This window comes from Propithecus coquereli, unplaced genomic scaffold (genome assembly GCF_000956105.1).
Source record: "Propithecus coquereli isolate 6110/MARCELLA unplaced genomic scaffold, Pcoq_1.0 Scaffold13, whole genome shotgun sequence".
Taxonomy (NCBI): Eukaryota; Metazoa; Chordata; class Mammalia; order Primates; family Indriidae; genus Propithecus; species Propithecus coquereli.
The window spans coordinates 4,700,707-4,714,500 of NW_012137191.1; the positions used below are offsets into that span (position 1 = coordinate 4,700,707).

Consider the following 13,794-nt stretch of genomic DNA (forward strand, 5'->3'; position numbering starts at 1 on the left):
TTCAAAATATTAAGGGGATACAGATGATTTTGATACATGGCTTGAGTCAGGGCTATAAATGTGCCCATCACCTGAAAGTGTTCATTGTACCTGTTAGGTAGGTTTGTGCTCTTCCTCTCCTGCCCTCTTCCCCCTGCTTGATTTCCAATGACTTTTACTAATACTTTCCTCTGTGTACTTGTGTGACCACCAGTTAATTTCAATTTATTAAAGAGTACATGTGGTGTTTGTTTTTCTATTATTGAGATACTTCTCTTATGATAATGGTCTCAGGTTCCTTCCAAATTGCTGTAAAAGGCATTAATTCAAACTTTTTATGGCTGAGTGGTACTCCATGGTATACATGTATCATCTTTTGCTAATCCGCTCAGGAATTGATGGGCTCTTGGGTTCATTCGATTATTTGGTTTCTAAACTATCCAGGACCTTTTTTTTCTTTTTACTTGATTTCTTTGGTCTATCTTTTTTTGTTGAAAATACTACCACCAAGCACTTGGCAAAAAAATTAACAGAGAAAAAGAGGAAAGAAGTAAAGAGGAGGGGAGAGGAAAAAAATGAAGGGGAGGGAAATAGAACAAGAACCTGTACTGCCTATTTTTTTTTCTGTTAGCACAAATACTTAAGATTTAAATGCACAGGCATAGATGCATAGATTTCTATAAATGGGTACAACTTAAAAGTAGTAACTATAATAATATGTAATGTTCAATAATTTTTTATGCAGTATTTATATATAAGTAAGCATAATATGTCACATATTTTATTTAATCAAGTATTATTAGTTTATATCAACATTCGACTTTCTGGGTTCCAACAGCCACCTGTTGTTACATGGCTTAATTTTCTCTTATTCTTGGTGCTTTTCACATGTTGTATAAAAAATTTGTTCTATATTTTATGAAGTTTTGCCTACAAAATGTTATTCTGTAATGAGATTAGATGCCATTAGATGACTTGAGAACCCAATTTACGTACTGAGAAAAACACAGGGATTCCTTGAAATTTTTATTTTGTACTCAGTGGTAAATAAATGCTTTTGAATGGCCATACCTTTAAAAAAATTGTTAAAAATAGTCATACCTTTTAAAATAAGCCTTAGGTACAGTTTAATTAGTGAAATCTATTAAAATGTGAACATTCTGCAAACTTTTTATTACTATGAATGGCAATGCTCATGATAATGGTATACAATACTTTTAAAAATAATAATCTCTCTTTGTCCTTTTATTGTTTCACATTGGAAGCAGATGTGTAAGTAATAAATCTTTTTGGTTATTCTGCTTTTTGCAATACTTTTAGTTACATCCAATTTAATGGTTCTGCATTATATTCTTTTTTCCTTCTAGAAAGTCAAATAAAGTCAACTGCTTTAACCTTTCATAACTATAGCAACGTGAATGAAGATCTTAACAGAAAGAAGGAAATCATTTTAGGATACTCATCAAAAAATTTGTCATTGGAAGATGAAAGAAGTCAATTACATTCCAGGAAAAAACGTTTTTTATCATATCCAAGATACGTGGAAGTTATGGTTACAGCTGATGCCAAAATGGTTCATCATCATGGACAGAATTTGCAACATTACGTACTAACTTTAATGTCAATTGTAAGTAAGCTTAACATGACTTTTATGTTTCCTAAAATGTTTGACTTAATATTTTTTTTCACATTTAAATTGTAAAACTGTTTTCTAAACTCTAGATGTAAGCAAATGGTATTTAGGGTTAAGCCAAAAATAATATTTCATTGAAATTTAGTTTGGTTAGAGGTATAACAAGTATCCCATTTTGTTACTTGGCAACTTTCTAAGAGATTTATAGTCTCTGAAACCACTTATAGAAAATGCTTGAGTTATTCTTTACTTCATCACATGAATGGCTTCTGCCCTCTAGTGACAGGGAGTATCCTAGTCACATTGACCTTTTGCTCTTTGAATGTCAATTTTAAAAGCTCGCCCTATTTCTTCTGTATAGAGAGGAGGGTATAATATTTTTGTTACTGCTACATTTTCTAAATCGGAAATTTGGACACATGATATTTTAAATTATAAATCTATTTATGGGCATAAAAGATATTACTAATAAGAGCTGTCTAGCAAATTTGGAATATAAGATTACAGTAGCTATGAAAGTTCTTGATCTGATGTTAATGTCTCTGTTAGGCAGTGGTGGTGCCAATATCCAGTGAACAGAGTTCTAGAGCTAGTGAAGGGCACCAATTCTGTGTTAGTGGCAGCACCCTCTATCATATGTATCTGTACGTATACATATACATGTGTATATCTCATAATTCTTGAGACATTCCTGAACTTAGGACTATTGTTTTGGAGTAATTACTGAAAGCACCCCTTTCATGCTCAGAAGCATCTTGGTTTAGTTGATGAATTATATGATCACCTATTTATATAGATTCAGGTTATTTGGAACATATCTCATGGCTGGAAGTCACATATAGGGAATTCAGGTCCACTTGGTTGAAAAGACTTGGTCAGGACACACTATAGAGCATTGTAAATTTTCCTTAGCTAGACGTCATCAGTTAAGTTAATTGTGACATTAAGGTCCGAAGATCCAGTCATTGTCTTTATGTATGACATTTTACCTTAAATTCCTATGATTATATAATCTCTGTGTTGCTAAACATGGTATCTGGTACAAAGTGGGTGCTCAGTAAATAGTTATTGAAAGAATGAATGAATAAGTGATTAAAGTAAAAGTAATACTTTTTTTTCCCAGAATGTCATGCATTACGATAAATAAAAAACAGATGATCTAAAATGATTTCCTGAAATTGTGTAATATGACACTCATTTAGTTTACTTGAGTTTAATTTTTAAAATGACAATAGAGCTATGGATAGAAATTTATCCTAATGATTGTTTACCTCTGAATTCAAAGTAATTACCTAGATGTGTAATAATCTAGTTGTGGGTGTGGCATACTCTAAATTATGAGGGGATTGTAATAAGAACTATGATGTAGAAGATGTCGGGTAATATGTAGGAAAATTGTATCAATTACATGTAACACTGGATAAACTTTGCAATTGAAAATGGTTAAAGGAGATGGCATTCATTAAGAAAATTGAGTAGGGGAAGATATTGAAGGAAAATACTAGATTTTATAAATGCAAGAGGTTTTGAAGCATGGTAAATGACAGATACAATGTTGGTGCTTTGAAGACACTGACTAAAAGGAGTAAAGGAACACAAAAGAGTAATTTTGGAATAGGTACATGCATTTTTTGTGACATCAGCACCCTCAGAGAAGTTTTATTGTCTGTATTTTACATAAAAATCAATAGTATCACCATTTAGAAGATATTGTGGCATACTTTGAGGTAACTGAAGTTGTCCTTGGGAATTTTAGTCAGACTTTATTGAGGGGAAAGCAGACTTTTTGACTTCATGGAAAGTAAATCTGCATCTGAGAGTGCTTGAAACAACAGACCAATGCACGTACATATCATTTCCTGCTAGAAGGAGATATTTAAGTTGAAGACGGGACTTTTGTAGATGTAGTCAGCTGGTTTTCATTAAGCTTTTGTTCACAGGAGATATTAATAGATGGAGCAGAGTTGAGGAAGAAGAGAACATTTCAAATATAAGTGGGGTAGGAGGAAAAATTTAGGAGGGTAAGTCTTTCTTTTGAGGTACTTTGGGTTTTATTATATTTTTTCTTTCTTCCTCAGAGGCCAAATATTAGATGAGTCCTAAACTACCTGGGTTTAGTGCTTTCTGCATTCTTTTCTTCTCTCTCATTGAAAGAATGTTCAAATGAGGATATAAGAAAGTCAGCTGACTTTATGATTCTGTACATATATTATTTTATTGGTAAAAAACAGTGATCACAGCTATATTCATGGATATAAACAACATTAAAAGTGAAAGGAAACTTAAGGAAAGAGTGACAAACTCTTCCTGTTTTTCTTGGGACTTTCTTAGCTTTGGTATTAAAAGTCTCACATCCTTGGAAACCCATCAGTCCTGGACAAACTGGGACAGCTGATCACACTACGTAGAGATCATCAGATCTAGTCCAAATTGTTTTAATGCTGCTTGTGAAGTCCATTTCCAAAATTGCTCTAAAGAGGCAAGAAGAATGCTGTCTCCACATAAGTGTCCACAGATGTTTCCAGTTGAGGAAGGAGCCATTCAAGTTTTGTATATTTTTTCCTAATTTTTAGAAGGCACTAACTGCATTTTATTTAAACTCACACTTGAATTATTGGTAATGTTCTGATCATAGTAATTTAGGAAAAAGACAAGAAAATGTGATTTAGATGTGAACTATGATAATAAGCCATTTAAAGAAAAGTTCAAAGTGATGAAAAAGAGGTTTTTTTGTGCTGAGCTCCAGATATGATGGGGTAAATAGTTGAATGCCTTCAGCATTGAGCAAATGGATTATATACATAGTTTAGAGAGAGGATTATCTACCCTTACCCATCCTGTACAAAGTAAACTATTGTACATCTTCTTAAACTTTTTCTTTGCTTTCAACAATTTATCACAATTTCTGAGTGCAATGATATAGATATAATAAGTGTGATTTAATTCATTTTTTAGTGTTGTCCTTATGTTGTCAGAATAGCTTATTGAGCTCTCTTATTCAAAGGGTTTCTGGAATTAACATTAAAATTAGTGGGGAAGAACACAATTGTGTATAGTATATCTAATTAAATGTCTGTGTTCTAATAAATGAGAAGAGAGATTCAGTTATCTACTATTCTAAAGCTTTTAACCTTAGGGAATTTGGGTAATAGCATCAGGTTAAAATGACATTTACATATACATTATTAAGCTACCAAAATATATGTAAACTATAGTAGTTATTTTCTTCATTATGTTTGTTTTTGATATTCAATAACTTATTGTTTAATAAATCTTAAATATTTACTATATGTTTGAGACCGCCACACTTCATTGTGTTTACAAAGCTTCGGCTTTATAATATTTGCTCTGTTTCAGATTTAATAATATAAATTTAAGGAGTATCATGTGATCCTCAAGAATTAGCCCTTTTATTAAAACATAATTACTATTATTAGAGATATTTATCAGCGAAAAACTATCACTTGCATTCATTGACTTTATACCATTGCTTTTAATTCCTCGGGTTGCTTTTACCGATGTTATTTAGGGGAAATTTTTCAACTACACTAAAATAAAAACTAATGATATACTTTCATACTTAAGGTATAAACGTTTAGGTTACTTTTTCCTTTTTTCAACTCAGTACTCTGCATATTCTTAATTCTTTGTACATATATACTTTGTACATATGTGGAATGTCATTTTCAATTTAAAAATAAAATGTTCTTTTTGAACATGTAAGGAGTAGTGATCTTTATAGACAAAAATCTCTTTATTTTGTTAAAATCAGTGTTTTGTAGATGACTTTGCAGTTCTTAATGAAGGTGGCCTATAAACATACCATCTGTGAACGTTTGCTGAAGTTCTATCTAGAAATTCTTTACAAAATGGTGTATAAGTTAATGGTGATAGCAATTTGTTTCATGCTTTGCATGAAGTATGTTTTGCCTAGAATTTTTCTTAAAGATTTAAACAGTACAATTCATACTATTTCTTCTTTACCTTTCCCTAAATATCCACGAAGCAATATTTACTGTTTAGGGAAACCTGTAAAAAAGTAAGAACTATTTATATCAGGAAAACAAACATTTAAAGAATAAAAGATTAGGCTGGGCGTGGTGGCTCACACCTGTAATCCTAGCACTCTGGGAGGCCAAGAAGGGAGTATACCTTTAGCTCAGGAGTTTGAGGTCAGCCTGAGCAAGAGCAACACCCCCATCTCTACAAAAAAAAAGAAAAAAATTAGCCAGGCGTCGTGTCATGTGCCTACAGTCCCAGATACTCAGCAGACTGAGGCAGAGGATCTCTTGTGCCCAGAAGTTTGAGGTTGCTGTGAGCTATGTGGACTCCATGGCCCTCTACTCAGGGCAGTAGAGTGAGACTCTGTCTCAAAAAAACAAAAAAAGAAGATTAAATATATTTTAATTAGATCAATAAAAATTCTAATACATGCCACTCTAAAATGTAGTGATTACAGTAATATATTAAAATGTTACATAGCTTTATAAAACAGGACAATACCTTAGAAATCTGGTCTCATATTTCCTAAGGTATAGTCTGTGAAATGGAATATAAGTCCTGTAATGTGCTCTGGGGAAGAGGGTAAGGACTATGGTACAATAGTTGGTTGAAATGCTGCATATAATATCTCTGTCTCATATTTTATATATATATATATGCATATATATATGTTAGCCTATTCAAGACTCCATGAAAATACCTATTTAACTCTTTTAACTCAACATTTCTCAAACTGTGGATTGATTTTGTTCTTTAAAACAAATACCCTCTACACTCCTCCAAACACCACCTGGTTAATACTAATCCAATACACAAGGGCATAGTGACCAAGGGTACTCAGTACCTCAACATGGTATTGAGGATATCAAGATAAAAAAAGATAAATCCATTTTCCAGGGTTAAACAGCTGGCATGTAACTAGTAATAGAGCTATAACTAAAAACCAGGTCTCCTGACTGCATAGGACTTCTCTGAGGCTATGATCAAGTGACCACTGCTAGGGGATGGGTTGCAGCAGGGTTTTGAAACATTTTTGTACTAAGAGCTCATTGGGAGGGACTTAGGGTGGAATGCTGAGTAAAATCATATAAAGTAGTTAGCGCTCCAAAGCCAGACTGCCTAGGATGGAAATTGGGTTGTGTTGCTTACCAGCCACCTAAACTTCAGTGTGTTAACTTAACCTTTCTGTATCTAAGTTTTCTTATCTGTAAAACAGACATTATAATAGTTTATATCTCATAAGATTTATTGTGAGAATTAAGTCAATTAATACATTTAAACTTAGAACACATCTGGCACACAATAAACATTTTATTTATTATTTATTATCTATTTCTTTATTATTTGTAACTAAAATACTACCTTACCGTAAAGGCAATCTAATATGGGGAGGTAGTTTTAGGGCTGAGAGAAATGCATTGTACATGCTAATTTTAAAATTCTCTGAGTACCAAATGGGCCTTGAGGCTATTCATTGCTTGAATCATAATTCAGCTTTATTGAACAGGTTGTTCAATAACAGTACCTTTAAATATGTAAATGTTATAAAAGATATATATGTGTATATACATAGTATATGAGCATATAGACTGTAAATAAAATAATAGGAGGCACATACAATTAGAAAAACGAGTAAGACAGTCTTAATTACTTAATGACATGTACCATTTCAATGTAAAAGGAAAATATGAATCTGAGGGTTTTTTGGGGGATTGAAGAATTATTTAAATTGAGCCCTCTGTTTTTATATCTTTTACCCCCAGAAGACTGTGAGTTAAGAGCACAGATCATGCCTTATTCTATTCATCTCTGTATATCTAGTAAGCAACACAGTGTTTGATAGGTAGTAGATATTCAATAAATATTGAAATAGATAATTAAATAGTGATGCTTTTGAATCCTTTGCCTTCAATTTGGGCACACTATGATAACTAACTTGAAATACATATACTAGAACTAGTGTTACATATAAAATATGCCTTTTCTTCTAGAAAAGTTTTATAAATAGTGGTGATAATAATAATAGCTACCATGATTGAGTCCTACGACCCTGGCCCTGATCCAAATACTACTTTCATACCATCTCATTTAATCCTTATAATAGCCTGATAAGTAGGTATTATTATCAAGTGGCTGTTACAATTTAAACTTACGTCTGTTTAACTTAAATGTTTTATAGCCACTACCCACCTTGCATAACAATTATGTGTACTATCTTTTCCCTAACATTACATTTTAAGGATATTTTGCCGTAGTAATATATTTTAGATCATACTTTCAGAACACTGGGAATATATTTCCAAATTCTACATGAGTTGGTCACTTTTCTATAAAGGTACAGCATATGGCTCCTTCCAAAACTGGAAAAAAAATTTTTGGTTGTATATTTTATAGCTGACATTATAACATCCAGGTTGTCATTTGTAGCCAATGTCTCTGGGACAGTGAGTATAGTAATTAACCATTTAGACACCTCACAGTGTTTAAGCTCTTTTCTCTGGAGTATGGGAATGCATATTCTCCTGTAACACGGGAATCTTCACAACTGTTTTTCACTTTTAGAGAAAAAAGAGCCTTTGTAAATACCTTTGAGTTGTGTGTTTTACCTTGTAATTTGATTTAGAAAAGCATCCACTTTTAAACTCACAGGATCAAAAGGTAACTCTTCCACTTTCCTGGATTAAACTTGAGCCCATTATCCAAAGTGGGGCACCACAAGAGCAGAACGGGGTCCATTTGTACTCACCATCAAATTGGTATTAACTAATCAACACATAAATGCACATATAAGAATAACATCTATTGGATGTTGGGCAGGGGGGAGGGGGGGGGGGGGAGGAGGGAGGAGGGGACGGGTATTTGTATACACAAGGAGTGCAATGCGCACCACTCGAAGGATGGACATATTTGAAACTCGGACTTGGGGGGGGGGACCAAGGGCAACATACGTAACCTAAACATCTGTACCCCCATAATATGCTGAAATAAAAGAAAAAAAAAGTAACTCTGAAGTCACAAATATTGGTATACTTTATTGTCTAGGGTGGATATATTTTTAAAAGTTGCATGTAAAATGAATATTTATAAATTCAACTGTAAATTTCCACAGCTCCCATTTTAAAGTGAGCAATACTACAGTGCTAACAGACCTGCTTGAAATCGCCAATCATCTGACTCTCACAGTCTTAGCTTACTGTCAACCCCACTGGGGCTACCTCCACTCTTGCCAAAACATGCTACCACCAGAGCCAAAGGCATCACTGCAGGTAAAGATGACAAACCTGTAAGTATTTGTGGCTGCACAGCTAAAACAATAGTAAAGATACTAGAAGGTGTATTTCTGCTCATACTGACCCTGCAGTGTCAGCTGCTCCAGAGATGCTTTTGGCTCTGGTTCTGGTAGTAGTCTGTTTGGTATAAGAGGCATTGACAGCAGTCTCGTAATACATTGTGTTGAAGCAGCTTTGGCTGATGGAGTGAGGGCTTCAGTACTGGTATTTCTGGCAAACCGTGAGCTTCACAAGGTCAGGAACCATATCCTCTTCCCTGTATCTGTGCCTCTAGCCAACAAAGCAAGGAGTAGTTGGTAAACATTTATTTACTAAACAAATGAAGGAAGTAGCACCCCCAAAACAATCGCGCTCTTGGCTTGGACAGTGGCCCACGAGATGGTGATCTAGGCTTCAGAAGCAGTTTTCATGCACAGCTGGCTCAGGTCCAGAGGGGGTTATGTAGTGTGAGGCAGAGGCATTGGCCATGGAATGTACTCCTACTACAGTAGCAAACTCTATGATGGCTACAAGAAGAGGATATGGATTAGTGAATGGGATAGCAACTTAATCATGAATCATAAACTGAGCACAGGCAGAGCCAATCAAGAATGAATGGCTCATAGACTTGTATTCTCCAGTCTTGGAAAATTGAGGGCCAGGTTGTGACCATGATTTCTTCTGTGGCTGTTTGTATGATTCTAGATGAATCTGTCTTCATGGATTCCAGTAATACTAAACATTAAACATAAAAACCATATTCAGACATAAAAACATATTCAGAATTAGAAATATGCAACTATGGCAGAAAATATTAAGTGAAACTACGAGAATAAAATAAATAAAACTTACATATTTGTATGGATTATCGTGGTTATGCAAATTGTGGATCATGACACAGAATAATGTGAATTTCTCACTGAATCATCAAGAACAGTTGTTTCCAAACTCTAAGGTGTTCAGATCACTTGGAGATCTTATTAAAATGCAGATTCTGACTCACTAATCCAGGATGGGGCCTGAGATTCTGCATTTCTCATCAGCTCTAGGTTATGTGGCTGCTGCTGAGCCATGGACCAATCTCAGTAGCATGGTTTAGGACACTGGTTCTCAAATTTTGTTTCACATTAGAATCATTAAAATGATAGAGAATTTTAGAAAGATACTGATGCCTGGGTCTCAATCCTGGAGATGCTGATTTAATTGGTAAGGGATGTTGCCCCAATGTGAGGATTTGCAAAAGCTCTCTAAGAGATTCCAATGTGCAGCTAGATTGGAGAATTGATGTTCTGGGACTGGTTTGAATTTACTTTTGAGAAGAAATATTCTTTTTAGGTATCTAATCCTACATTTTTTACTTGCAGGTTGCAGCAATCTATAAGGACTCCAGTATTGGAAATCTTATAAACATAGTAATTGTAAAATTAATTGTAATTCACAATGAACAGGTAAGAAACAGGTCTAAAATTAATAGTATTAGTTGTAGTCTTTTAGTGAAAATATGTAGCGATCATGAAACTCTTATTATAAATGAGATCCTTTAACAATTTACTTGAAAAAACTTGATTTGTAAAGGAGCGAACTTACCCTTTTCTATTGTGATGGAAAGAAAATAGAATGTCAACAGTGTTTAACTGAGCCAAGGAACTAACACAAATGAATAAACAATTTAAAAATCTAAGGTTAAAAAAAAATCCAAGTATTCGTTTTTATAATCCTAATGTGGAAGGATTTAAAATACAGTAATTTTTAAAAGTTAGTTTTTTTATTTCAAATATTGAATGGATATATTGAAAAGATCTAATTAGATTCAGTTTTGATCACAATGGTTCAGGTATTGCTAAAATATGTTAGAGTAAAATGTATGAACAAAAGGTGATGCCACTCTTTCATTTGCCTGTGAAAATGCAGTTGAATAAATCGTATGGATGCTGATAAGCTTGGAAGGTAAAGGGGACATAAATGTTTTGACATGGTATTGAATTGCTTATCATTTTGTGTAGGAAGGACCAGTCATCAATTTTAATGCAGCTACCACATTACGCAACTTTTGTTTATGGCAACAAACTCAGAATGTTCCTGAGGATACTCATCCTTCCCACCATGACACTGCTATTCTTATCACTAGGTATGGTTTTGAAAATAACTCTTCCAACTGCAATTTTTTACTCTCTCTCCTACATGATGACTGATACTTCTTGCTACCTTAATTCTTTTTCATGAATATGGATGAAAGTATGCAATGAGACCTTATATTATGAGAGAAGCTGTTGAATGATAGCATTCTTCTATACTTTCAAACCAGAATACTAGTTAGTTCCTTAGGAAATTAGCCATGGTAGGTTGCTGAGTCATGATTTGATCTAAGCAAAATAATTTCCTTATCTAATTGGTGACAGAATGAAAGAATTAGGAATAATATCTGGAAATTAACATTGTTATGGAAACAAGAGCAGATTTTGTTCATTTTCCTCTTCATGTTTCAATTGCTCAGAAATAAGAGCATCTCAATGTATTTGATTGTTGTCCACTTTTGGAACTCCCTGTGCTTTTTTTTTCCCCCCCTATTTATCTGTTCCTTGTTTTGATGCACAATTCTTATTTCAGTTATCAAACTGCCTTTGCTGGGGTTGTTCTCAAACCTACTTATTCATTTTTCATTTTAGAAGCACCACTATACATTGTTAATTCACATCTTTGTTTCAGCAACACTGTTGCTACCAGAATATATAGACACTAGGTTTGTTATTTGCTTGGTTGATTTACTGGTTGACCAAAGAAACTCTTCACCTGAGGGTCAAACTCAAATCTTAACTTTCCAGAATCCTGAAATGAAAACCACTAGCTAATATAAAATAGCTAACATGTTGTCATGTTTCACTTAACAATGGGACACATTCTAGGAAATGCATCATTAGGTGATTTCGTTATTACGTGAACATCGTGGAGTGTACTTACACAAACCTAGATGGTTTAGCCTACTATGCTCCTAGACTACAAACCTGTACAGCATGTAGTGTACTGTAAGCAATTGTTACATAATGGTAAATATTGGTGTATCTAAACATAGAAAAGGTACAGTAAAAATACGGTTTTATAATCTTATGGGACCAACATGATATATGCAGTTTGTTGTTGACTAAAATGTTATGGGGCACATGACTGTATGTTATCTCTTTTCAAAACTAGAACAGAATTGGCTTAATTTTATACACAGTACTGCATCATAGTCCATGGTTCTGCCTTGGATTGTAGAAGCCATGCAACAAAGATTAGAGATAACAGATTAAAGATGGGAGGAACAATGGGTTATGAGAAGAGACCATAGGGAAAGAGGCAACAGAACTGTCTAATTGAATGATTATGGACTAAGTAATGCAGAAGCCATCAATCAATCAATCAGTCAATAAACAAACAAATCAACCAACCAACCAACCAACTTGGTAACATCTGAAAACATCATTATTTTGCATCAGAGAATGATAATTGAAGCTCATGGTGACACTGAATCATCAAGAAGAGAGTAAACTATATTATACATAGTATGTAGGTAAAGGCTGTGAGGTGAAAAATATGTTTACAAAGTTTTTCATTGGTTAATGATTCAACTATTTACAACACTCACTTTTATATAGCACCTGTTGTTTATTGATGTGCAGAAATGGTACATTACTATGTTTAAACTTTTTGAGACCTCAGTAAAAACTAGATTTTAGACGTTTGTAGTAGTAATGTCATAGTTAAAACTTCTTTATTTTTGTTTTGGCTTGCTGAAAAAATATTTTCTAAAAAATCCTTCAAAATCTTTTATTCTAAGGGAAGACATTTGTGGAGCTAGAGAGAAATGTGACACATTAGGTAAGTTATTTTGTCAATTAAATTTAGTTTATATAATTGTTCATTGAATTATTTAAAATAATTAGGTAATTTTCCTTTTGTTTGACATTTTAATAATTTGATTGTCTTAATAAATTATTATACTTGTCACTATTTGATTTTACAAAGTAATAGGAACTAATATTTATTTGCCAATTTCTAAATATCAAGTGCTATTCAAAGCTTGATATATTTAATTTTAAAGTGTTTTATGATATCATATTTGATCTATGAGAAATAATATATAAAAACCTATATGCCATTTTAAAACAAAATAATAAAATAAATAGCCATGGATTCACCTCCAGGTTTAAGAGTTAGAGCTCTGTCGCTACTGTGTATGGTCTGTGCTCAGTCATCGTTCTGCCTCTCTGCTTTTCCACAAGAAGTAGCCAGTAACATGGATTTCATATTTGCCAATTCCTTCCATATTTTACAATAGTTTTATTACATATGTATGTGTTCCTAAACAGGAAATTATTTTTTTTCCTTTTTGAACTTTGTAGTTGTAGTTCATATACTTTCACTGCTATATAGTATTTCATCTACAGTTTATATACCTAAATCCTATCAGTGGATATTTGGGCTGATTCCAGCTTTTTTCTGTTATGAATTTTGCTGTAAGAGCTAAGACATATTCCTAGTATTAGAATTGCTAGGTCATTTGGTATGCTAATATTCAACTTTATAAGATGTACCAAATTATTTTCTAAAGTTGTTATACCAACTTACGTATTTATCAATAGACAACAAACATTCCTTTTGAATGTATCAATACAGAGTATCTTCAGATTTCTCATTGTTGTCAATCTAAATGTAATATTTTGTATTACAGTAATAATTTTTATTTCCCTGGTTAATAATCAGTTTTCATATATGTATTTCATATATTTGTATTTCCATTTGTGTATGGAATGAAATAAATGAAAGAAACATTGTCCATACCCCCACTGATTTTAAATGTGGCCATCTGATTCATCACTCTAATTAATTCTCATAATTTACCTATAAACTCTTTTGGATTTTATATGAATA

The 13,794-nt window shown here is 33.2% G+C and overlaps 1 protein-coding gene across 1 annotated transcript in view; it reads left to right on the plus strand.

Moving 5' to 3' along the window:
- The window catches only part of ADAMTS20 (ADAM metallopeptidase with thrombospondin type 1 motif, 20), a 169,514-nt gene that overhangs the window by 38,413 nt on the left and 117,307 nt on the right, over window positions 1-13,794 (plus strand). Inside the window, exons 4-7 of the mRNA XM_012638392.1 lie at window positions 1,347-1,606; window positions 10,248-10,331; window positions 10,887-11,011; window positions 12,701-12,741. Of these exons, the coding sequence (XP_012493846.1) occupies window positions 1,347-1,606; window positions 10,248-10,331; window positions 10,887-11,011; window positions 12,701-12,741 (510 nt within the window). The remainder of the gene's footprint in view (window positions 1-1,346; window positions 1,607-10,247; window positions 10,332-10,886; window positions 11,012-12,700; window positions 12,742-13,794) is intronic.